General features: G+C 35.1%; 1 protein-coding gene across 15 annotated transcripts in view; it reads right to left on the bottom strand.

Annotated features, from left to right (window-relative positions):
• phldb2a (pleckstrin homology-like domain, family B, member 2a) overlaps nt 1-26,558 on the bottom strand; it is a 79,278-nt gene that overhangs the window by 8,151 nt on the left and 44,569 nt on the right. For 4 of the 15 annotated variants that reach the window (XR_015501335.1, XR_015501336.1, XM_087271052.1 and 1 more), the window contains 11 exons: nt 21,187-21,522; nt 15,113-15,247; nt 13,154-13,291; nt 8,227-8,382; nt 8,039-8,149; nt 6,945-7,034; nt 5,179-5,325; nt 4,950-5,049; nt 4,418-4,613; nt 1,153-1,243; nt 942-1,058 (listed from right to left, as the gene is read on the bottom strand). Coding sequence is in view for 12 of the 15 variants with exons in the window: in XM_087271052.1 (XP_087127178.1) it covers nt 942-1,058; nt 1,153-1,243; nt 4,418-4,613; nt 4,950-5,049; nt 5,179-5,325; nt 6,945-7,034; nt 8,039-8,149; nt 8,227-8,382; nt 13,154-13,291; nt 15,113-15,247; nt 21,187-21,522 (1,617 nt within the window). In the remaining 3 variants the exon portion in view is untranslated. Of the gene's footprint in view, nt 1-941; nt 1,059-1,152; nt 1,244-4,417; nt 4,614-4,949; nt 5,050-5,148; nt 5,326-6,944; nt 7,035-8,038; nt 8,150-8,226; nt 8,383-10,675; nt 10,703-10,801; nt 10,931-13,153; nt 13,292-15,112; nt 15,248-21,186; nt 21,523-26,558 lie in introns of all 15 variants that reach the window. The other 11 variants (XR_015501334.1, XM_087271049.1, XM_087271055.1 and 8 more) reach the window with 5 other exon arrangements.

Here is a 26,558-nt window from a genome sequence, read left to right as displayed (position 1 = left end):
TATATAATTTGTATCATATAAATATAGATTTCAATAAACATTTAAATATGAATACATATTTTCTCAAATATATGCATGCATGTTTTTATATACACCGTATATAATAAATATACACAGTACACACATACACTTAACTGACTAATTAAGGGACATAAATAAAAAGCATTTACAAGATGTCTTTCTGTCTGAGAAATTATGTATATTCTATATGTATTTTCTTTCTGAAAATCGAAAAGAAAAGATGATAATATAATAAGTATATCAGTACAATAAACATTACAAAACAAAACAAAAAATGATTGGCTAGTAACTATAATAACCTGGTGTGTATCAGACTATTCTCTTTTTGAAAATCAAAAAGTGTCTATAAAAAAAGAAAAGACGATAGTAAAATATTATTTTTTTAGTGTAATAAACATAACAAAATAAACAAACAAAAAAGATGAAGGTAACTACAGTTATTAGCCCTTCTCCTTTTTTCAAACACATTTCTAATCATAATAGTTTTATTAACTCATTTCTAATAACAGATCATTTTATTTTTGCCATGACGACAGTACAAGATGTTTTACTAGATATTTTTCAAATGACACTAGTATTCAGCTTAAAGTGCAATTTAAAGGCTTAACTAGATTAATCAGGCAAGTTAGAGAGGGTAATAATGCAAATCATTGTACAAGGATGGTTTTATTTGTAGACCATTGAAAATGAAAAACTGCTTTTAATTTAGTTGAACTAAACCAAATAAGACTTTCTCCAGAAGAAAAAACATTATAGCAAATGCTGTGAAAAATTCCTTGCTCTGTTAAACATCATTTGGGAAATAATTGATAAAGATTTCACAGGAGGGCTAATAATTTTGCCTCTAACTGTATTATAACTCGGTGTATTTAAAGTGTTTGAATTAGAGCAACTATAACAGGTTAGTCTGGTATCTTCACCTCTCTCTCCACTAGTTTCTGTCTTCTGCTGGTCTCCTCCTGCAGTCTTCTCTCCAGCTCTTCTCTTCTTCTCCTCTCGTCCTCCAGAGCCTGTCTGCGCAGCTCCATCTCTCGCTCCTGCAGAAGAAGAATAAAAACATTGCTCCTTGTTCATGCGTCTGCATATTGATATCTCTGTATTAAAAAAAAAACTAAAAACAACCAAATGTACCCTGTGCTCCAGCAGCCTGTGCTTCTCAGCTTGAGCTTCTCTCAGCATGCGCTCCATCTCCTCTATCTTTGCCATATTAGCTGTGCTGGCGCTACATAGACCACACACACACACACACACACACACACACACACACATGCACACGCTGGGTGAAACTCAGCCTTTTAAACTTGATGCTTTTCCTATGCACATAAAAATAATGCATTGTCCAATAAAATCCCTCCATTTATTCCAGAGCATCTTAAGGCTCAGGAACTGGAACGAGCTCGGAATGCAATCAAAATTCCACAGACAGGAAGTGTTTATATCTGGGCTACTTAAAGGCAGATTCTGTCTAAACAGCATCCTTACGAACTGTAATGAATGCTCCTGCAAAGCACAACATACACCATTCTTACGCCCTTGACACATTTGCACCCATTTTGGAATATTGCATGAAGAACATTTGATGGAAACACCTAGTAAAAAGACAATTAGGTAAGATAAAAATAATAATTCACAGCTTTCAATGGAAACATTTTGACTGTGTTAAGCTGCACACATTTTGGCAAAAAAGGTAATATCTTACCCTCTTTTTCAATGATAATATTTAATCCCAGAGTTATTTAAGCAAAAATGCAAACAATCTTTGCTATCAGGCTTTAATTTTTGATTTTTGAAAATGATTCAATTCAGGTTATTTTATAATAATTCTTATCAGTTATTTGTTTTATTAAAAAATAAACTCTATAGTAATTTATAATACTGTCACATTTGTTCAAGTTTGACCTGTGAATGAAACAAGCCCTTGATGATTCATTTGAAGGAGTTTTCAGCTGATTTACCGATACAGAGAACAACTGTACAGTATGTGGAGGCGACATTGTAAATGTATAGATTTTTTGATCCACAAGTGGACACCAGGCCAGTTATGGCACAAGATTATGACTGATATTTAATGCTTCATGACTAAACAGGGCGCTAATGTGAGCATGCGGCAGGCACTTTTTCCCAGGGGTTTCAGTACAGCGTAATCGATATTACGTTATCAAGTAGGCGTGGTCTATTTGTAAATTTTGCATAGGTCACAGATCATGAGCAGATCACGAAAAAAGCCGTTTGCTTCAGATACCTGTATGCAACCGCAGGACGCAGGGGTTTCATGTCCAATGCATTTTATATGCAGTACTTTGAAATAGCTGTTCTAATCGCGAGTGCTTCATGTGAAGTCAGTGTGTTTTAAATTAATCAAAGTGACTTAGGATACCTGTAAGATTACAATAATACTGCTATAACTTCAGATACCTGTCCTGATCCCAGGTGTTTCATGTATGACCACTTTTATACTATTTAACATCAGATACCTGTCCTGATTTTGGGTGTTTCGTGTATGATAAATTTAATGGGGGGAAAATGTTCTGTTAATTAACTAAGATCGGCTAAGTAACATTAACATTGGTTTATTAAAGTAAAATGTGGTATTTATTTGTTTAAACAGGAAAAATTACTATATGTTAAATTACAAAAGCACTGTTACTTTATGAGTAATATTATTAACCATTATTATTTTGTGGTTTACTGTGGAAATATTTATTATTGTAAATGCATGTTTAATTTTCAGTAAAACAAAGTAAAACAGCTACAAATGCAGTTTTACACTTCTTGTGGTTGGTTGTTTTTGCAAATTAAGCAAATAAAATATAACAATTATAAAAACAATATAAAAATACCCTGTATTATTGTTTTTCCCATCATTATCCATTGAGGGGAAGGGAATTCATCCATTGGAGCCAACGTGATGCTGCATATGAAATGCCCACGAAAAACAAAAACAAAACACAACAATAACAAAATAAAAACGTATTCTGCGCATGTTTGGTGACCATAATAAATGTATAGCTTTTAATAAACTCGTTTTGTTGGTTTGAAAGCTAGTCGACCAATGCGATTGGCTGCTGAAGTTACAATAAAACTCAACCTGGTGGCGCTCATGCACAAGTCTTGCCAAGCACAATTGCATCGATAGCGAGTTTCATTTCAATTTTTTCCTCAATTTTTTCCAGCACACTTTTGCTAGTTGTGTTCTGCAGTGGAGGAGATTAAACAGAAGTGGAAAAGCTCAATACATAAGAAAATGAAAGTGATGAAAAATGAAGATAACTTCTTATTCCATGCAACAAGTGAATGTGTGTACCGGAGTATTTCTGTTGTTTACCATCTCATGTTGGGGAGAAACATCTTGAATATAGATGGCAACAAGTGTGAATGATAAACAAGCACAAGGCTTTACACAGTAAAATAAATTTAAAGCATAAAAATCATAATAAGGGGGCGGCACAGTGGCTTAGAGGTTAGTATTTTCACCTCACAACAAGAAGGTTGCTGGTTCGAGTCTCGGCTGGATCAATTAGCATTTCTGTGTGGAGTTTGCATGTTCTCCCCATGTTCGTGTAGGTTTCCTCCGGGTGCTCCGGTTTCCCCCACAGTCCAAAGGCATGAATTGAATAAACTAAAATTGGCCATAGTGCATGAGTGTGTGTGTGTGTGTGTGTGTGAGTAAGTGTTGATGGGTGTTTCCCAGTACTGGGTTGGCGCTGAAAGGGCATCCGCTGTGTAAAACATATGCTGAATAAGTTGGTGGTTTATTCTGCTGTGGCAACCTCTGAAATAGAGACTAAGCCGAAGGAAAATGAATGAATGAATGAATGAATGAATGAATCATAATAAGACCCCTTTAATAGTTGATGTTACTGTTACAATAAATGCTTTGAAAAAAACTTTAATGATTCAACACTAAGTACGTCCAGGAGGTGCGTGTCGCAGATTAAAGCCTACAGGTTGTATAAAACTGAAGAGATTCATTCTGTCGAAATGACAGTCCTGGATGTACTTTATCCTTACACTAACTTGAGCATAATTCAGTCACAAGATGGCACCAAACCATCAAAAACACTTAGCTGACAGAAACGAAACTGGCTGGATTAAGCATATACTAGCCTAAGTATTATTCATTCACATAACGGCGCCAAACAATCAAAAACAGTGTTAGACAGGCAGATACATATGAATGTGGATCTAAGTATATGAATGTAAACATTTTCACTGACAGGTAACTCAAAGTTCCTGAATGAGCCTGAGTTATTTAGCAGTTGTTATCCTGGAATAACATACCTTAGAATGCTGCGACTGACCAATCAGAATGGAGTATTCCAGACAGCTGTGTATTTATACTAAGTAATGAATGTTAAGATGTCAGAATAGATTCTGCTGATATTAATCATCTCACCTGGAGATGTTGTCTGGTGAACATGCGGAAATGCTGGTCTCCAGGCTCTCTGTACTGTCCACGCTCATTGTGTCAAAGTTGTGTCCATTATCCAGGTAGTGAAACGGCTCCAGGAAGACATTTGTCTCAGAAACTGCCCTGTTGGACATTTCGCTCATCCTCTGCCTCTCGTCATTGAGATACAGCTGACCTGCAGCTAGATTAAAAGAGGAAAGGATTTAACAAAACGTTTGATGTTTCAAGTTATTAAAAAGTTTAAAGTATTAAAAATTCTTTTGACACAGTCGGACCCTACAGTAAACCCCAAAAAACAATCTCAGCCAATCAGCAGTGAAGATGTCAAAAAGGGGCGTGGACTTAATGGATTAAGACCGTTTTATTTGGTGCCTTCAAATAACAAAATGGCAAAACCTGCTTAGTGCACATTTAAAACTCTTAAATGTTTACAAAACAAATGAATACAAATAAATAGTATTATTTCCTAGACATGTGTAATCATTAGGGTCATAATATCATGTGACGAGTGTGTTACCCTTAAGCAGGCGTCGGGTGTCCAGGTCTCGAGAGTTAACTGACAGTGTGCGGGGAAGGACGCTGCCACAGCTAGAGCTCTGAGACAGTGGCATGTGAGGCTACAGGATTAAAAACACAGCAGAAGAGAGACCGTTTGCAAACATCCACAAACCACAACTTTCAAATGGAGATTGTTGTCTTAAGATGGTATCGAATACTTTTCCTATGTGGCGTATCTGTTGTCTGACCTTGGGAGACAGACTGCGATTAAGGGCAGAGTTTAGAGTTCCAGAGCTCTGCCTTTCTCTTTTACGGGGCGTTCCGTTGTCACTCAGCAGAACTCCGCCCTCTTTAATGCCGTTGCTCCGTCTCCTCTCCTCCAGTGTGCGAAAGTGCTGCAATATTCAGACAGATATTAAAATGACCATTCCTACAATACACAGGGTTCCCATTCTAAACACTCCAAAACTTTTTTTTTACTGCTTGTTTAAACTGTTTATGTAAAATGAGCTTAAACAACACAATTCTTTTGCAGTTTTTTTGATACAACTGAATTGCTTCATATTCAATCCACTAAAATTTCTTAAGGTAACTCAATCGAACAACCTGGATTAATTGTGTGGAACCCTGCATTTTTTACAGTAAACCAATAGTTCAATTTCATGATCCCTGACAAATTTTTTTTTATGCAAAACCTAGTTATATTTGCGTATAGAAAGTGTTCATCTGATGTGCAATATAGTACCTTGAGTTATTATCTCACTTTAGATGCATTATGTGATATTACAGAATTGCACATTCACTCAAAGTATGTTTGTTGTATTGATTACTTAATTTGGCAATTTTAACATGATTCTCCTAATGCTGTTGTTAAAGAGATTTAAACAGTTGTTTATTATCAGTATGACTTAGAGTCATGTATTAAATTTGATGGAGTAGACTTTATATTGAGAGGTTAGAAGGTAAACACTTTCTATCCGTGTTTCCTTTAGATCAAAAGTGTCAAACTCAATTCCAGGAGGGCCGCAGTTTTGCACAGTTTAGTTCCAACCCTATTTAAACACACCTGATGCAATTAACTGAGTCCTTCAGGCTTGTTTGAAACCTACAGGTAAGTGTGTTGGAGCAGGGTTAAAACTACACTGTGCAGGGCTGTGGCCCTCCAGGAACTCCAGGAGTTTGACACACCCCTGCTTTAGATAATTTACAGAGACCAAATTTTTCTTCAGATCAAATGAAGAACTAAGATGTGTAAAATTGTGCAAAACAACATCAAAGCAAAACAACACAAAAATGCTGTATAATATTTGCAGCCAAATCGATCATTTTGCCACATTAATCAGAACTTAGAACTGTTTACACTCACATTAAGCCATTTAGCTGTGAATTATATCTCTATCTGTCAATTAGGAAAATTGAAAGTCCAAAGCGACTTGTAATTGAGGAGGCAATTCAAAAAGAAGAGACATTAAAAACAAGCAATGCAAATTATACAAAAAAAAAACTGTCGGTGCTCAGAGAATAAAGTGCAAGGGATTTCTTTTTTTACAATATTTATTTTTATTATTTGTTTCTACAGGTGGTTTGTCAAGCCACTCACCTGTGTGAAGCACACTTCATAAATGAACAATGCTTTTATTTAGAGATATGGAGTGATTGTAAGAAAGTGTTTGTTGCAAATGTGCAAAACTGTAGAAAATGTCAATTAAAATGCCAGAGAGATGAAAAAGTGTGTTTTCTACAGGTGGTTTGTGAAGCCCACTCACCTGTGTTAGGCACACTCGAAATTGCATAATGTTTTTAACGTCTGATAAATGGAAGTACATTTTAAATGACAAACAAATATCCCTAATATTCCATGACTTTAATAAAAAAACAACAACATAAAATTCCTCAATTGTAAACAACTAGAATAGACCTTTTAAAATTCTATGACATTGCAAAAATTTCATGACCTGCGGGAACACTACTGTAAGTACAATTCTTCTTTACTCAAAAAAATGTTCTGCTTTACCTCCTTCATGGACACAGGGTTAAGAGGAAACGCCTGTCCACCTGTCAGCTCAGCGTACTTCCTTTCCAGAGACGAAAGGTTCTCTCGTTCCTGAAGAAAAATGAGCAAAAACAAAAACATTTGTCAAGCAAAACAAGCTTCTTCTTTAAACTTTATACACGTATAACTCATTTTTTTTAGTTAGTGGAACATTAATTAACCAACTTTGTGGAATATAAATTATGCTTTTTATCATGTATTGGGATTGGTTCCAGAGATGTGCGAGTATTTGTGTACTTCCCACAAATACTTGTATAGACAAGTAATTTAAACATAAATCTTTTACTCTCCAAGGCTTAAGAAAATGAGCATTATTTATGGTTTGTGTTGAGTGTTTCTTTCTATGCATAAATATATTTTATAAAAAAATAAAAACTAAATTGAAATAAAATGGAAAAAATATGCAAATGAATCAATGAAAAAACATTTTACAAAAGTGATTTTATATAAATTGAAAGCATTTTATATGTAAGCTTAAGAGTCTAATTTATTGTTTAATTTAACTAGCTTCCTGAAAATGTCGAAATATGGATGAAATAGTTTTCCAACATCATTTAGCATAATATACATTTCTGTAAAAATTAAACAACATACTTATTCTGATCTGTACTTATTAAAATATAAAACAAGAGTTTGGGATCACACTAAATTAAATATAAATACATTTTAAATATCAATTAAATATACTTAAAAATTCATTTATATTCAACATCTTAGCATGATTCTAAGATTCTATGAACGTCCCCCGCAGAACAATTCCTCCTGGCTATTATGGCCAAAAGGGGTCTAATTTCACTGCATGTAATAATGTAGAACAATGGTTCTTTAGATCAACAAAGTAATGAAGAACTAAGATATGTTTTGCCAGCTTAAAATATAAAAAAAAACTCTTGCATCAAAATATAAAGACTTTAAAAGACAGTGAAAGGATTTTAATATGTGATCAAATGATTCTTGTTTTAAATAAGCCTGACAAGACTTTTTATTAGCTGATGTTTCACTGAATTACATGTAAACATTGGTGAAAATGCATCCACTTCTTTGTTAATACCCACTCTTTGCAGCATATAAATGAGGTTGCTCTTCTCCTTCAAGAAGTTCTCCTTCTCCCGCTGTGCCTGCTGGGTAATCTGAGTCGACTGCTTCTTCAGGGTAAGTAGCCTCTCCTACAATGAAGAGAGTTTATATGTGGAGAATGAACACAAAAAAAAAAAACACTCGAGGACTGCATTTATCCGCACACCTTGCGAGAGACGACTGATCTCTGGTATTCTGCGATCTCTCTGAGGAGCTGCTGCATCTGCGACTCCGTCTCTTCATCTTGACAGCTCTCCTTCTCCAGCTGCTGAAACTCCATATCTTCAAAGCGCTTCTTCTCCGCTTCCAAAGCTTCAGTGTCCTAGCAAGAAAAGAAAAAGGGGAAAAAACACTTAGGATGAGGCAATGGTTTTTTTTTTTTTTTGCATAGGGGTGCAACTTAAAACTAAACTAACAAAATAGTCACAGGATTCTGCTACACAGCAAAGAGACTAGAGGAAGGGCTGGGCGATATGGCTAAATAAAACAGTAAAATCATAATAATATATTTTTTATATCCGCTGATGTTGATATTTAGCACAGTAAGTGTCAAATGTCTATTTATTTTAAGTTTAAAGTCAAATTTTTTATTGTCAAAACATGACAAACACGAGTCAAACAATGTTTCAAATTCAAGAAAACTTAATCTTTTAGTCTTAAAAGTCTTTTTAGTAGTCTTATTTAATACTCTTTTTCCTATATAGTTCCTTTTGTCCTTTATTTCCTGCATGTTCTAACAGAAGATATCATGATATCATGAACAGGTGTTTATTCCCTGAGTTTGAGCACACAATGCAAATGTTAATTTATGTTCAGTAAAACGATAACCTGTAAATATAATAACCAATTATTTGTAAAATGTTATTAATATTCAGATTTCAATTTTATTAAAATTAAACATTGTAATCTATAATAACATTTACATAATCATAATTATCACACTGTAAAAATCACACCCTCTTTAAAATGCTGAGTTCCACACAATCTATTTGACGAGATTAAGTTACTTATATGTTTTTACAAATATAAGTGAATTGAATTTAAACAATTAAGCTGTTCACCAAAAAACTCAAGAATTGTGATATTTCAGCTCATTTTAAATAAGTAGTTTAAACAAATAACAACCGTCATTTTTTGAGCGCACATAAAGCAAGTTATTTCCCAGAGATGGGTTGCGGCTGGAAGGGCATCCGCTGCGTAAAAACTTGCTGAATAAGTTGGCGATTCATTCCGCTGTGGCAACCCCGGATTAATAAAGGGACTAAGCCGACAAGAAAATGAATGAATGAATAAAGCATGTTATAATGTGATTTTGCCATAAAAAACATTAGCCTGGATGCATTAAGCATAAAGAGAAATGCAAAAATGTTTTAGCTTAACAACAACAAATACATGTATAGATTAACAATTTATTAAAAATCAATATTCATATCTCCAAGTCCTGCCACATTATCATGGAGTAATTTTACTGGTACTATAGTAAATCCATGGAATAAGCTAATAAGTGTTTCTCCTGTTCTCTATATGGCTTTAAATAAATCACATTCTTGTTCTATGAGATCTATTCATGCTTTCCACATGTTACAACCCTATACTCCTGCTGCAATTTGTTCAAACAGATAAACACCATATAGCTGGGTTTCCATCTTTTTACATTTTTTTAAGGAAATCTTTTCAAATTTCTTCTCAAAAATGTAAAAATCCAAAAGTGAATTAGAAGCATTTTCATTTTGTTGTTAGAGCAGCTGGCTGTACTAAACAATGGTCATGTAGATGTAATGTTTGTTACATCAGAGTTTATTCAGCAAAAGGGTTTATGTCAAGTCCAAATCCACCTCAAGTGAATGTAAAAACTTTCACAAATTAATTTTTGCCAGTTCCATTGCTTCTCATGCAACACTTGATGGAAACCCAGCTAGTGACGCCAGGGAGCGAATTAAAGGGGGGTTTATGGAGGATTGACCCCCAGAATTATCAGATCTCCCCTGAAAGATGTCAAAACAATATGTATAGGAGAGTCTGTTATTTAATACAGAAAAAAAGTTCACGCTGATCTGTATTTTAATTAATAATTAAAATAATATATAACATAAATTTGACCATGCTATAATGATTCATACCATTGCAAATGCTTAATCGCACCAATCAGTATTTAAGAAAAAAAATTATTCAACAGTCTGAAACTGGCAGATCTAGAGCACAGATAGACGTCTTAAATGTTCAGAAGACTGTTTTCTCGTAAAACAGATGTTTGTATCTACACATAGCCTGTAAGTGAAGTCAAATTAGACGCAGTTTGACCTATAGTAACGTCTGAAATAGCCAGAATACAATAAATATCCCTCAAAACACTGAAAACTTAAATAAGCTTTGTTAATAAACTATATCCAATTAAAAATAAATACACAAATGACTGAAGCATGTATTACACAATCTAACCAAAACGTAGACCCCCCTGATCGTCAATGTTTAATTCGCACACTGATTATACCATTACATCAAACACGTAATAATTTCATCAAGTAAAAATATGTCATAATAATTGTTGCTATCGTTTTATTGCCCAGCCCTAAATAAATGTTAATGTTTCAAAGACACAGAGAAGAAAGGCCTACCAACAAGAACAAACGGTTTTTCCAGAGCTGGTGCAGAGAGGAAAAACACAAGAGGAAGAGTTTATGAGAGAAAGACAGCAGAACAGCAGGCCGCACGGCTGACGGAGACCACCATAACTGACTGACCCTGGACAGCTGATTCTGGAGCTGCTCCTTCAGTGCTTCAGGACAGGAGTCCAGCTGGGTCTTCTGTTCTGAGATCAGCTCAGCTAGCCTCTCTACTTTATCTCTCTCAGCCTCCAACAGGGCTTTGTCCTACAGCACAGCGGCAGCGAATGGATGACGTGCACGTACAGAGCACACAGATATGAGACGGACACAAAAATGACGGACACAGAAACAGAGAAAGTGCAAGAATAAGTCGGGTTAAAGCAAGAGGTATACTGGAAAAAAGTTGGTAGATGCAATGTCGGTGAGTGTCATTTACAAATAGAGTGCTGAAGTCTACTTTAGTCTTATGGGCAAACTTATTAAAGTGCAACTATTACACGGTAAAAAACACTGGGTTCCTCACAATTGGTCCAACACAAATAGATTTATTTAATTGTTTTTATAAATTTAATTGGATTTAACATAAAACAATTAAGTTGGTCCCAACTCAAGAATTGAGTTGATTTAGCTCATTTTAAATTTATTAGTTTGAACAAGCAGCTAAATAACTTTGAGTGTATGCTAGGTTCACACCAAACACAAAGTAAATGTGAATAACTTCACTCGCTCTAGTTTACTCGAGAGAAGTTTTCTGCCTACTGAATTTTATGCTCAAGTTGAATTTTTGAACTTGTGTAAAAGATTCTGCATCAATCGCAACGCCCAATGGAAATTAGCCTCTTTTCACAAGTTAGCATTGAATTTGTATGTAATTTATTTACGCAAATAATTATGCTGTGTTTACACCAAACACAAAGCATCACATCACTTGCGCTAGTTTACTCGTGAGATCTTTTTCACCTCAAGCTAATTTTCTGCTTGAGTTTAATGATTTGAACTTGCATGAAAGACATGATTAAAATGAATTCCGTGTGTTTACAGCAAACGCATTGTGCATTCCTCTTTTTGTGCGTTTACATTTACTTTGTATGGAATTTTACTTGCTTTGAATGCCATTATACAGGACATTTACTGCCATACTACTGAAAGCAGCAACAGAAAGTTCACCATTTGAAATGAAAGTTCAGTGCAAGCCAACACGTATCAGTGATTCAGCATGTACATTTAATAATGTTTATGAGATTTAATATGTATTAATTAGATTATAAACCTTAATGTTTTGTTGGAGTGCAGTAAGTGCACGATTCTGTGCTTTTAAATTGATGTAATCAATTTTTTGTCGTGTTTTGTCTGGTGCAAACAGCTTAATTGCTTATCACTGCAAATCTCCTCATGTAGTGCGTTCGGACATGCGGTTACAATGTAACCTGCTCACTTAATATTTACATTTGTGATATTTATATTATTTGCTAATTAATAACCACCTCATGTGGAACTCTGAATCTGCGTCTCATTTCGGAGTCTGTTACTGTCCACTGGAGGTCACATTTTTGTCCCGGATGCATACTTTGAGAGCTTTCCTGACTGAATTAATGAAATACGTGATTTTTCATGAAGGCAACCAGGGGGGCTGAAATATAATTGGCTAAACTGGCACTGGGTGGGTTAATTGACCAAAACAAAGACAGACGTTCCAGCACGTAACGCACATTTTCAAAGCAGAATATCTGACTTCAGCATTGTTTTTCAGATAAACAAGAATGTTCACTTGGCATGTTTCTTATATAGCTTTATTAACACAAGGTGTTAAGAATTTTAAAACTCAAAGAGCACAATAAAAGGATTTTTTCTCTCACTAAAGTAAAAAGTAATTCCAAATGGCCTGAAACCAGTTGTCGGTAATTTTATCATTACTTCCTGCATCTTATTAGGTTATACCGAATTTGCATAATTCCACTGGCTGCTGTTCTTCACTGGCTGTTGCTGGTGAACTACATCTACTGTACTTTGGCCCTCAAACACTGAAGTTTTATCTGAGACCTGGAAGTGATGTCAAGAAGATGCTGTTTTCAATTTTGCAAAGACAATTAGTTTATGGATAAAGACTTAAGCTTAAATTTATATGGTTAACCAGCATGGTTTACAAATGTTGAAGATATCAGAAATGATGTGGTTTACAATTTTTAATTTTTAATTCTGTTTCATGAGTGGTTTAAGAGTTAATAGAGCCCAGATTCTTAATCCGTTTCAGATACGGTCTAAACAGTGTTGATGCAGCAGTGTAAATAGTGACAAAACCTTGTATGGATGCACATATATCACACAAGTTTTTTTTTGTTGTTGTTGTTTTTTAGAATTGTTAGACTTTAAGATAGCTTAATAGGGGCACTTTAAGTATGCTTAGTGAATGAGACCTTATACTTCAGTTTTGATATAATCTTTTCAGTCTTTTTAGGCTGTACATTTGAATTGTTGTCTGATGTTTACCTGAGTTTGATTCCTTTGAGAGTTCTTCTCCATGTTGCCCATTTTTTCGTTGAGCTGCTCCAGCATTTCTTTATCACTCTGTAGTTGAGTCACTTCTGCCTCCTGCTCGCCATCTAAAAGTGCTCTCTCCACCTCCATCTGATGACAGATTGAGAGTCTTACTCACGTTAAAATTACTCAAATCAGACCTGTTTACTGAAATACAGTTGAGATAAAAATACAGTTGACTGAAATACGTTGAAAGAAAACTGAAAAAAAAAAAGTAAAGTACTTAATAACCAGTCAGTTTCACCAATAAAAAAACACACATTTCATCAGTTAATTTTTGTTACATTTCTATTGAATTTTGATGTTCAAATATGATTATAGATAACACAGTTTACTCTATATTCTGAAACAAAGTGTATATACTACACTACCTGACTAAAGTCTTGTTGTCTTTCCAAGTTTTGGTAACATCAAATAAGAACTTGACTTCTAGTTGATCATTTGGTATCAAAAGCGGCTTATATGAAAGGCAAAGGCCTCTATATTGCATTTATTTTACCAAAATAAAATATGATCATGCCTTGACTTTTAATTATTTAATTATGACAGTAAGGTCTGACTTTGCCTAAACATAAGTCTTGTCATTCAACAGAAATAATGTACAGTATAGAATATATACTGTATATATTTAATATATTATATATAAGTCATAGTGCAGTCGAAAAATAATTAATATTGTGTATGACTCGCATGAGCTTGGAGGACTGCATCCATACATCTCTGCAATGACGCAAATAACTTATTAATAAATTCATCTGGAATGGCAAAGAAAGTGTTTTTGCAGAACTCCCAGACTTCATCCAGGTTCTCTGGATTCATATTCAATGCCTCCTCCATCTTACCCCAGACATGCTCAATAATGTTCATGTCTAGTAACTGGGCTGGCCAATCCTGGAGCACCTTGACCTTCTTTGTTTTCAGGAACTTTGATGTGATAAATTTGTTTATCACATCAAAAATCTCCTGTGGATTGTAATGTAATGGGCAGCACAGATGTCTTGATATCTCAAGGCTGATTTATACTTCTGCGTCAAACGCCTTTTCTTCACAAAACTTGACTGATTTCTCTGAGAACCTTGGGTCCATGCGGGTTTCAATAGGTCTTCTGCAGTATTTGTGATGATTTGGAAGCAGTTCAACACATGATTCATCAGAAAAAAATCGACCTTCTGCCACTTTTCCAAATAATTAACTAGAAGTCAAGTTATTATTTGTTGCTCCTACAACTGGGATCTACAAGACTTTTGTCAGGTAGTGTATATAGAATTTTTTTCTATATACATGTAACAGATAAATAACCAGATCAATCAAATTTTTATATGAATTAATTTTTAATTCATTTTTGTTATTATTAATTTTATTGTACTTTTGTTGAATGTAAAAAATAAAAATATGCAGAAATATTTACCAAAATGATAAACACAGATAACAAAAACAGTTACAACAAAAAGCTGTAAAAAAAAAAAGAAAAAGAAAAAGAAAAAAAAGAAGTTAAAGCAGAATCAGAATATTGGGAAATCCTGTAGCCATTTATAAAGATAAAAAAATCCCTGCAGGATGAATTTCTTTAACATATTTAAGTCTTGGGAACAATCTTTGAGAGATTTTTGCTGGCAGACATGAAAAAATGTACATTAATGCATCTGGCAGTTGCTTTTATTTGAAACGGCTTGCGATTTCTGGGAACTGAGCCCGTGATCTTGGCATTGGTAATGCCACGCTCTACTGCTCTGCTACAGGAATGCTCACCAGTGTTATTTTAGTATCAACATAGATACTATTGTATAAAAATATATAATTTATAGTTTCAGATTTTACCTTTTATTAACCTGACGTCTACTAAACATGACAGCTCAGTTAACAACACACAAAGCTTCTCGTGCACACACACACAAACACACACACACACACCTCTCTGATTGACTCGTCCATCTGGGTGTCCAGATCTCTGATCTTCTGTTCAAGTTCCTCAATGTTGTTGAGCACCTGAATCCTCTCCTCTTCTATCCGTGTCACTTCCTGCCTCAGCTGCATGTCTTCTGACACCTGATGAAAAAATTCAGGTATACTTTAAACCCGGCAAGAGAAGTTGGGATGGTTGTGGTTTGCTATTGGACAGTGTTTATATGGATTAAAAGTAATAATGTTGTAAAGATATTCTATGACAGGAACATACTGATAGTTTCACTTACAAAACAAACAACACAAAATCTTAAGCAATACACAAATACACTTTACTGCAAATGTTTTACACACACATAAACATCACCTTTTTGGAAATGATACTGTATACTGTATAACTGCAGGTTAACTATGATTATATACTGCCCATCCTATACACAACACCTTAACTTTCTGATTTTGACTGTTATGAAGGATTAGACAATCATAAGCAGAGACATTCAGACCTGACATGAGACTGAACTCTAAAATAATATGCAGCTTTTATGGATAGTTAACTTGGCTGTTTCTGAGGCCACGAGGTTTCCAGTGACAGCGCAGAGGAATGTTACTAAAACAGATGCAGGACTACAGAGCCGTCTCTGTCTGATAATGGCGTCTGATCTCCAAGCTTTTGACATTTACCAGAAATACCCATCAGTGGATGAGCTTATGCATATGAAGGGAAAGGCATTTCATTTTTCAGTCTGCTTCTCATAAAAACCACGGATTTGTTTTGGTGCTCATTCTGCAAGTGTGATACAAAAAAAACTAAGCATAAAAATGATCAATTGTGACAAAGATTAAAGGGTTGGTTCACAAAAAAATTATTACTCGCTCTCTAGTTGTTCCAAATCCCTGAGACGGCTGACTTTAATGGAAATACGTTGTATTGAATGTAGTAAATATGTACCCTGATGACCGAATATAAAAGACAAGACATTGGTGAACAAAGTTGTTTTTACAGGTTTTTGGTGCACAAAAGTGTTCTTGGAGCTTCACATGATTACAGTTGAACCACTAAAGTTATATGGAATGTTTGATGGTGTTTTTGGTTCCTTTTCTGGACTTGAATAAGTTGCGAACCTTAAATCAGACATCTTTCACATTACATCCAGAATATCTTTGATTGACTGAGTGGTACGATATGGTACGTTACGGGTCGGTCGGCTTTTATAGTCGTTTCCACTGTCAAAACGTATCAAAAAGCGAACCATACAGTACCACTTTTTGGGTACCCTTTCCAAACGGTACCTAGCACAACAAATGGGCACCAAAGGGCGGAGCTAGATGCACAGCTGAACACTATTGGTTTACAGAGAAGCATCACTAGCACTTACACAAGACAAGAGAATGAAAACAAGGGAAGTGGCATTTTTAAAAACACAGCAGAGACATTACATCATAGCACTATATACATATAATAACAAGCCATGGTGGACCCAAGCTCAAACAAACCTTGTTGTCGTCTTGATGAACAGCCACAAAGCCAAGAAGAACAAAATCAGCATTGTCCTCTAGTTGTTTACGAGGCCATCTAATGCAGAAACAGTTTCCCTTGCGATCGCTCGTGTGCGTGTCTATGTTTGAAAAAACAAACTTCTTGAACTGATGATAATAACGTGCGCGTGATTATTGAAGTTCTTCTGGCATCCTTTCAGAAATGGAAAAATGCGAGAGTGAAGCAAAAAAACAAAACAAAGGAGAAGCCGGAAAAAGGAGCCAACGATTCTTTCAGCAACTTAAAAGATGAACAAACTGCCTTTTTTAACTATTATCATCAATTTTTGGACTATTATGAACTAAATTATGAAACGGTGCATAAGATGATATGACAGTGAAAGTCCATTTATTCCATTTAAGCATTTAGCAGAAAATTTTAACCAAAGGACTCCTACCACATTCAATCCCTTCCAGTGCCGGGACTCGAACCAGCGCCCTTCCAAACACAAGACACTTTATAACCATTAGGCCTATTGAAGGCCTTCTGTGTTTGGAGCAACATGAGTAAATAATAACAGAAGTTTAACTTCTGGGTGAACTAATTCTATGTCGAAATTGCAACTTTAAAAGGTCAAATCTTGACTAAATAAGTAGACGTTATGACTTTAATATCATTATTATATCTCATTATTATGATTTAAGTCAAAATTTTGTGTTTTTATTCAAGAATTTTTACTCAGTATGAAATAATAATGAAAAAAACAATTATCAACTTAGTAAAGCTTAATTTTGACTTTGTCTGCCAATTTCCTCTGACAATTTTAGTGCATAAATGAGAATAAATGACAATACACACAAATGAGGGGTCGGAACTTTTTTTCTCAAACGGTGTAGAGAGTTGAAGTCACAATTATTAACCCCCTGTATATTTTTGGCCCAATTTCTTTGCCATGATGACAGTACATAATATTTCACTAGATACTTTTCAAGATACTATTCAGCTTAAAGGGACATTTAAAGGCTTAACTAGGTTAATTAGGTTCAGGCCGGGTCACACCGTGCGATTTTTTTATAGTCCTTAATGATTGTAGCATGTCAGACTCCAAGAACATGGCTCCCAAGTCCCGCTGTAAGATCTCAACTGTCATAAAGTCAGACTGAATGGCAATGAAGACGTGTCAAACTTAGAAGAAAACGACCCCGGAGCTTGACGTCATCCACGTGTGACACTTTAAATATCCCACGTTCTGAAATGATTTCTTACAGCAAACTTAAACAATCTGTAGCGGCAATTTTGCACACGGCATGTCTCAATAATAAAACCAGAAAGAAAAAAAACTGTTTTGGCATTTCCCTGTGGTTGTTTGAATTGTTGCATGGATTGCGTCAGCAGATTCTGCACTCCTATTGCTTCTTGGATTGATGCTGATTGCAGCTGTTCTCACACTGCAGAAAAAGTGTCTGAAATCTTCTGACACTGCCAGAACTTCATCAGAGGAAACATTTGATGACAACGGGCATTAATCGGCTGTCTGTGAACATGTCAAACCAACAATCAAAGATCACAGATTTTAGCCTATAATTTCAGTAATTTTTTAGGATTTCCAAATTTTGTCTCAGATGACAAAATCATGGCTGAAATCTCACAGTGTGAGCAGGGTTTTAACTAGGCAAGTTACTGTATAAAAGATTGTTTTGCAGACAATCAAAAAATCTATTGCTTAAGTGCAATAATAAAAATGCACTTTGAAAAAATGACAAGCTTCTTTTATTCTAGCCGAAATAAAACAAATAAGACTTTCTCCAGAAGAAAAAATATCATCAGTCATACAGTACTGTGAACAATTCACTGCTCTGTTAAACATCATTTGGGAAATATTTTTTTTAAAAAGTCATTAACATTAGCAACTGTGTAACTTGATCCTTCACTAAGAAATAATTTTCAAAGGAATGAATAAACGTGCTGGAAATGACATGCAGATCTGAATTTCTGTTTCTTTCCAACAATTACTGTCACGTGTGTCTTGAGCACATCGGCACACACATATGCACAGCAAATCCACAGGGAATAGAGTCATTTCCTGTTCCTCTCCTATTGCAGGAAAGGCAAAGACTGCTCTTCTCTCCAGAGAAAGTCTATTAAACTCCAACGCACCATTATGTCATTATAGGCATCGGATGGAAAAACACTGCTTCTGCTCTCCAGCTGCAATCGACACCTTATGTGCTTCAAATACAGACAGAATCTGTTTTAAAACTCATTTCAGCTGGAGTGCGGGATCAGTGTTTTAAAAGGTCAAAGTTCATTCTGTCGTGCTGTTTAGAAACACACATCAACAGAGAGTGTGTCAGGTATAAAGACTCGGCATTCTCAGACTGTTTTGCATACTTTAGATCCCAGAGGACTGCATAGTTTCCACTGTATCAATACTTCAGTCTGGGATATAGAGTACACAGTTGTATGCTTTCTTTGCAACACAGTCTCATTGTGGATACCTACCCCTGTTTATATTTATGGATAGTGCAAATTATGTAGCCAGAGATACGTCTGGCTGCATTTAGTCTTTAAACCGACACTATGGGCCAGTATGATGCCGCTGACGGCTTCTGTTTCTTTTCGCGCTACTGACCACTAACCTCCATGTGGATGGCTTTTCCAGTGTTACCAGTTTGTTCACTCGCTCGCCACATTTGTCATCGGACTTGAGACGCAGATCGGAATTGACTGCAACAATGGTGTACGAGTCTGGTGAAGAACGGTTCCAGAAACCAGGTAAAGCTTAGATGCACACTCAGTTCCTGAAGGACGGCAGCTCTGCACAGTTTAGCTTTAATACTAATTAAACACACATGATCAAACTAATTGAGTCCTTCAGGTTTGTTTTAAACCTACAGGTAAGTGTATTGAAGCAGGGTTGGAACTAAACTATGCAGTTTAGTCTCCAGAAACTGAGTTTGACACCCCTGATGTAAAACAAAAGCAAAAAAGTTTAAATAAATAGGTTAAAAGCTTTTCTTTTCCTAGATTGCTTATGACAACACTAGCGGTTGGGTTTAGGAAAGAGGGTGGGTGGGTCGTTCAGTGAGTCAATCGACAGCAAGCTGGCCTGGTCAGCTGAAGTGTATATTGCGCCCTCAGGTGGATTTACGTGAAAAGTAGACGCACGAGAGAAATTCGACATCATCATAAAGCGTACAAAGTGGCTTCTGGTGGATTTGCAAAAAAAGAAAAAAAAGAAAAAAATAACCTGTGAGCAGATGTACCTTCGGTTTTTAAATATAATATATAAATATAAATACTAAAAATAAATATAATATATAAGAATATAAGAATAGAAATACAAAGAATGGTTTCCAAATAATCCAATGTCCAGAGTCCAGACATTGAAAAACTGTCCTGTCTTTGTGTGTAATACAATGGTAAGACAAGGGAAATAACTCAAAATTATCTTGTGCCAACCTTTAAACGATGGAGTCTCATCACTAATCCAGTTAAGCAAAATATGAAAACTATTTTTAGTTTATCCTTTACATTTACCCATTTAGTTTTAATATAGTTATTACAGATTTGATTTTAGTTCCTTTTTTAATTAGAACTATTAATAAACATGATTATAATTTTGGGCGACACGGTGGCGCAGTGAGTAGCACGATTGCCTTACAGCAAGAAGATCACTTCTTCCTGTGTTGGTGTGGGTTTCATCCGGGTGCTCCGGTTTCCCCCACAGTTTAAGGACATGTGGTACGGGTGAATTGAGTAGGCTAAATTGCCCATAGTGTATGTGTGAATGAGTGTGTATGGATGTTTCCCAGTGATAAGTTGCAGCTAGAAGGATTGGGTCCGCTGCATTAAATAAATGCTAGTTGGTGGTTCATTCCGCTGTGGCGACCCCAGATTAATAAAAAGGACTCAGCTGAAAAAAAATAACTGAATGATTATAATTTTCTTAAAACCACAATAATCTGGTCTTTTGTGAGTTTGACCCAGACAGTCATCTTGACTGTTTTGCAGCATGATGGATAAATAATTCTCAGTGTTTTATACAGGGTTCCCACACTTTCATGAACAACAAATTCAAGGACTTTCAAGGACTTTTAAAAGCATCATTAATTTTAAATCAAACACCGTTGTAAGTCATACCCCAGCATATGTAGCACCATGAAAGTCCTAACTGTACTTAATATTTCACTTAGACTTAATATTTATGTAAAAAATAAAAGTAATTTTTTTTAAATTTACCATTTTATGCAGTCATGTTCAAAGAACTTAAATCAAATTTGTTGAATTAAATACTGTTAATATTTAAAAGCAGTTTCTAAAATATTTTTTAAAAATATGCTTTATTTGTCAGTGATGATGTACAAGATTTAAATTTTAATTAAAGAATTTATAATTTTTTTGTTCTGTTTTTGACAATTGTGAACAATTCTTGAAAAAAAAACATATTTTATTTCAAATTTAATTCAAACACTTTCAAGGACCTGTGTTTGATTTTAAGCACCATCCAGGTCTTAAATCCACATGTCTGAAATTCAAGCACTTTTAAGTACTTTCAAGAAGCGTGGGAACCCTGTTTATACCAGTATATATCGTGTCTGACCTTGCAGCGGAGGTGTGGTGATGGGGAGGGTGCTGTGCTCCTCATACTGCTGCTGGGGGACTGAGGCCTGCTCTCTCTGTGTCCGCTGACTCTGCGCTGTCTCTGGTTCAGTATCTCTCCTCGACTTTTACCCAGAAACCCTCCTCCGTCCACAGACACAGAGGCAGACTCAGAGAACACAGACTCATCGTCCGACACCTGAAGCTTCTCCAGCTCTCGGTTGATCTTCTGCAGGTCTGAAACAGCAGAGGTGTTCGGCTCGCTCTCCATGCGACTCACTTCAGTGCGTCCCAGCTCAGAGCACAGGCACAGGATGGTCTCCAGACGCTGACGCTCCTAAAAAAAAGGACAGTGGAAATCAAGTTGAAGTCAAAATTATCATTATTATTATTTTTTAAATATTTCCCAAATGATGTTTAACAGATCAAGGAATTTTCAACAGTATTTTTGATAATATATTTTCTTCTAGAGAAAGTCCTATTTGTTTTATTTTGGCTAGAATGAAAGCAGTTTTTATATTTTTTAAACCATTTCATTCTCAATTATTAGCACCCTTAAGCAATATTGTTTTTGATAGTCTACAGAACAAACCACTGTTGTACAATGACTTGCCTAATTACCCTAACTTGCTGTAATTCACCTTACTGAGCCTTTAAATGTCACTTTAATATGAATACTAGTATCTTGAAAAACTGTCAAATATTATGTATAGACATCATGGCAAAGATAAAAGAAACCAGTTATTAGTTATTAAAAATTAGTTATTAAAAATATTACATTTAGAAATGTGTTCAAGAAAACCTTCCCTCCATTAAACAGAAATTGGAGGAAAAATAAGTCATAAAGAAATGAAAAAAAGAAAAAGAAAAAAAGTCACATGGGAAACTTTCTTTAAACCCATAGGGTATGTAACAAATTTAAGTTGTCCTAAGCATAAACGAGTGCACTATCCCATTTTGAAAATTATATTTTTTATCTATATCCCAGTGAACATAGGCAATATATTTAAGTGTATTTGAATAAAACAGATTTATTAAACAGATATATTTATATATATTTAAGTGTATATATATTTTTTTTATATATATTTAATTTATATATATTTAAGTGTATTTTGAAATAACATTTTAGTCACCAAACATACTTAGAAACAGAGAGATAATGCACATGAAATAATGTGAAAAATTGCAAAAAATAAAATAGAAATTACAAAATGTTAACAATATTTTAGATATATTTTGTTTCTCTTGATTTTCCCTAATTTTTACGGTTTTATTTACTATTTTTTCCCTAACATATTCAATTCCATTCAATTCACCTTTATTTGTATATCGCTTTTACAATGTAGATTGTGTCAAAGCAGCTTCACATAAAAGATCATAGTAAACTGGAACAGTGAAGTTCAGTATTTAGTGTTTAAGTTTGGACTAGTAGGACTACTATTTTTATTTTTTATTTTTTGTATTTTGTTAGATTAGCTCCAGATTTGGCTTTAATACTGACTAATCTAATGCAGGGGTTCCCAAAGTGGGGGTGAGGACCACTCAGGGGGTCTCAGGACAATAAGGGTGTTGCTTGGAAATTAGATTTCCAAAAATCTAATTAATTTTATTGAACTATTAGAATTAACATATCTTTTTCATAACCTACTGAAGAACAAGACAGTAGTTAATAGTAACATTGTTAACATGTTAATAAGACACAACAAAAAAACAACATGCAAATAAAAGCCATCAACCTTTCGATTTATGTGTGACCCCTGGGGTGATTACATTATATTAAAGACACAGCAATAGCATGATATGCATCGCATTGATTTCATGACACCAAGTTAAACTTTCTGACACCTTTACAGCACTCACATACATTACAAAACAAATACAGGCCACAACTACACATGGACGATGGTCTCCAAGTGGTGTTCTCCAAAAATAAACAATGAATAGACTTTGACCTATTGGTATGTGTGCGCTGTTGTGTGCAAAGTTTATAGATTTATAACCACCTCAGAGAATATTGGGGGTCGTGAGTCACTGGCATTGTTATTTTGGAGGTCAGGGCTAAAGTTTGGGAACCCCTGATCTAACAGCTTAGTTCTTTTATTCATCAGGGGTCACCACAGCAGATTGAACCGCCAAATTATCCAGCATATGTTTTACACAGAGGATGCCCTGCCAGCTGCAACCCAATACTGGGAAACATCTATACTGTGTTTGCACTGTGGGGGAAACCGGAGCTCCCGGAGGAAACCCACACGAACTGGGAGAACATGCAAACTCCACACAGAAATGCCAACTGGCCCAGCCGGGACTCAAATTAGCAACCTTCTTGCTGTGAGGCGACGGTGCTAACCACTGAGCCACCCTGTCGCCCTTGAGATGAAATAAACATTTATAAGTTAAAAAAAACGAAACATTTTTATCTTATTTTTATCATTTAAATTAGCATAAAATATGGCAATAATCCAACCCATATTTGTCAAAAAAAGCTTATTTTTTTACAACCAAACAAAATTTTTTGAGTTGAACTTTCCCTTTAAGATGCTGTTTATGCAACCCATAGATAACCCAACATCATGCTAAATGTAAGCATTTGTGTGTGTGATCAATAATAATACAAACAAATCTCACTGACTAAACAGCCTGTAGTTAATCTTTGAAATACTAGAGTATACATTATATGTGCTGTTTAGATTTGCATCAAAGACGCCTCTTTAGCAGCGGGTTGTGGGATTTGGCCTAATTTAGCAGCACACAAACAAACACACAAGCAGCCAGCGCACACGCCCCTGAGTCAGATCAGATGCTTGAACACAGATGCAGAGCTTTAACTCACTTATCATGTGACCTTTTTAATCTAGAAGCAGAGTTTCAAGTTCTTGTAAAGGTCTACATGAAAATAAAAATCTGTTTACACCAGCTGCTTCATTTACATACTTGAAGTTTTGGTTTAGCTGTGAATGTAAATTCATTAAGTCTGCAGCACATAAAAGCGTGTGAATAATGCAGTGAACCGCAGTTATAATGGTTTGTGCCATGAACACGGCACAGATCAAAGTCCTCTGCAGCCTTTCATGTCTAACCAAAGTCTCAAAGGACGCAAACTCAAACCCAAAGAGCTGGACTGGAGTCACAGGAAAAGAGGGGAATTAAAGTTTAAAAATTGACTAAATAAACTTGCTTAATCATTTCTGTGAACTTATGAATATACAGTTGAAGACAAAGTTATTAGCCCTCTTGTGAATTTCTAAATCTTATTAAAATATATTTTTTTAAAACAATTAATTTTTAATTATTATTATTGTTAATACTTTTATTATTTAAAGAAATGTGATACATGTATACAGTATTACTAACCAAATCAAATTTGCACAGTGGCTCAGTGGTAAGCACTATCAGGTTAGGGTAATTAGGCAAGTTATTGTATAAAGATGTTTTTTTCTGTAGACTATCGAAAAACAATAGCTTAAAGGGGCTAATAATTTTGACCTTAAAATGGCTTTTTAAAAAATTAAAAACTTCTTTTATTCTAGGCAAAATAAAACAAATAAAACTTTCACCAGAAGGAAAAATATTTTCAGACATACTGTGAAAATTCCCTTGCTCTGTTAAACATCATTTGGGAAATATTTAAAAAAGAAATTCAAAGAGGTGCTAATAATTCTGACTTTAACTGTATATACACGCACATATAAAAGTAAGCTACAACTGCAAAGGATCCAGCATAAGTCAGCTAACGAGTTTGCACTCCTCATATAAAGTATATTCAAATAAAATATACAATATAAAACATACAAAATGTAAAAATCTAATAATCATTTATGGCCTTAAATATTCATTCATTAATTTTCTTGTCAGCTTAGTCCCTTTATTAAACTGGGGTCGCCACAGCGGAATGAACTGCCAACTTATTCAGCAAGTTTTTTACGCAGCGGATGCCCTTCCAGCCGCAACCCATCTCTGGGAAACATCCACACACACATTCACACACACTCATACATACGGATAATTTAGCCTACCCAATTCACCTCTATACCACATGTGTTTGGACTGTGGAGGAAACCGGAGCACCCGGAGGAAACCCACGCGAATGCAGGGAGAACATGCAAACTCCACACAGAAACGCCAACTGAGCCGAGGCTCGAACCAGCGACCCAGCGACCTTCTTGCTGTGAGGCGACAGCACTACCTACTGCGCCACTGCTTCGCATGACCTAATAATATATAATATTAGTAACAGTTTAGTATATTTTATATACCATATTTATTTATAATATTTAGTAAATAATTGCCCTTACTAATACGTACTTACACTAAATCAAAATACAATGTACTTAATTTGTTTATAATGTATTGCAGAGCACTCCAGGTGCTCTTGAGGTGGGATACGGGTAGGGTTAGGGACATGTTTTGTGGTATGGCTAGTTTTAAAGCTGGGTTAAGGTGTAAAGGATGGTCAATAAATATTTTACAGAATTACAGATGTAATTAAATGCAGGTAACTAATCAAGCCATAATTACAATGTCAAAACATGTATTTACCAATTTGGGATCAAATATTTGTAAATGCAGCACTTCAAAAATCCTGATTTTGCAGACATTTTTTTGCAGAAATTGGACTGTAACATTTACCTCTTCTGCCAAAAAAACAACACCACTCCGGATTTATTGCACGTCCTATTTATGAGATTGTTTAAAATGTTGGAGTTCACAATATAATTTGATTATAAATATTACATTTTAAATATCCTATTACATTGCAGCCCGCTGTTGGTAAGCCTGGCCCTAAATATATAGCCCAGTGCAAAAGGTCTCATTATGTTTGTTGTTTTAGTGATGGCATATTATATATAATTATATATAATTACAACATATATCATTATTTCCTGTTATTAGAATAAAACCATAAAATACAGGTTAGAGTTTTGGTCAAATTGTTTAAGAAATGAAGAGAGATGGAAGAACGAGTGCTTGAAGCCTTCAGTGAAACATGAAAGTTAGAGCTGCATTTCTGCTATTGTTGGTGGGAGTATTGTCTGAACTGATATAATTCTGAATGCTGAAAAGTACAGACAGGTTTTATTCCATTATGCCATTCCTTCTAGAATGCACCCCATCGATAATAGTTTTATTTTTCAGCATGATAATGATACAAAACACGTTGCTAATTCATTCATTCAATACTTTTTTCCGGCTTAGTCCCTTTTATTAATCTGGGGTCACCAAAGCACAATGAATCGCCAACTTATCCAGCATTTGTTTTATGCAGCTGATGCCCTTCCAGCTGCAACCCATCAATGGGAAATACCCATACACACTCATTTACACACATACACTACAGACAATTTAGCTTATGCTATTCACCTATAGCGC

The sequence above is a fragment of the Danio rerio genome, chromosome 10, assembly GCF_052040795.2.
Source record: "Danio rerio strain M-AB ecotype USA chromosome 10, GRCz13ab, whole genome shotgun sequence".
NCBI classification, from domain to species: Eukaryota; Metazoa; Chordata; class Actinopteri; order Cypriniformes; family Danionidae; genus Danio; species Danio rerio.
The sequence above is the reverse complement of the archived record's forward strand: the minus strand, read 5'-3'. Positions and strand labels throughout refer to the sequence as shown.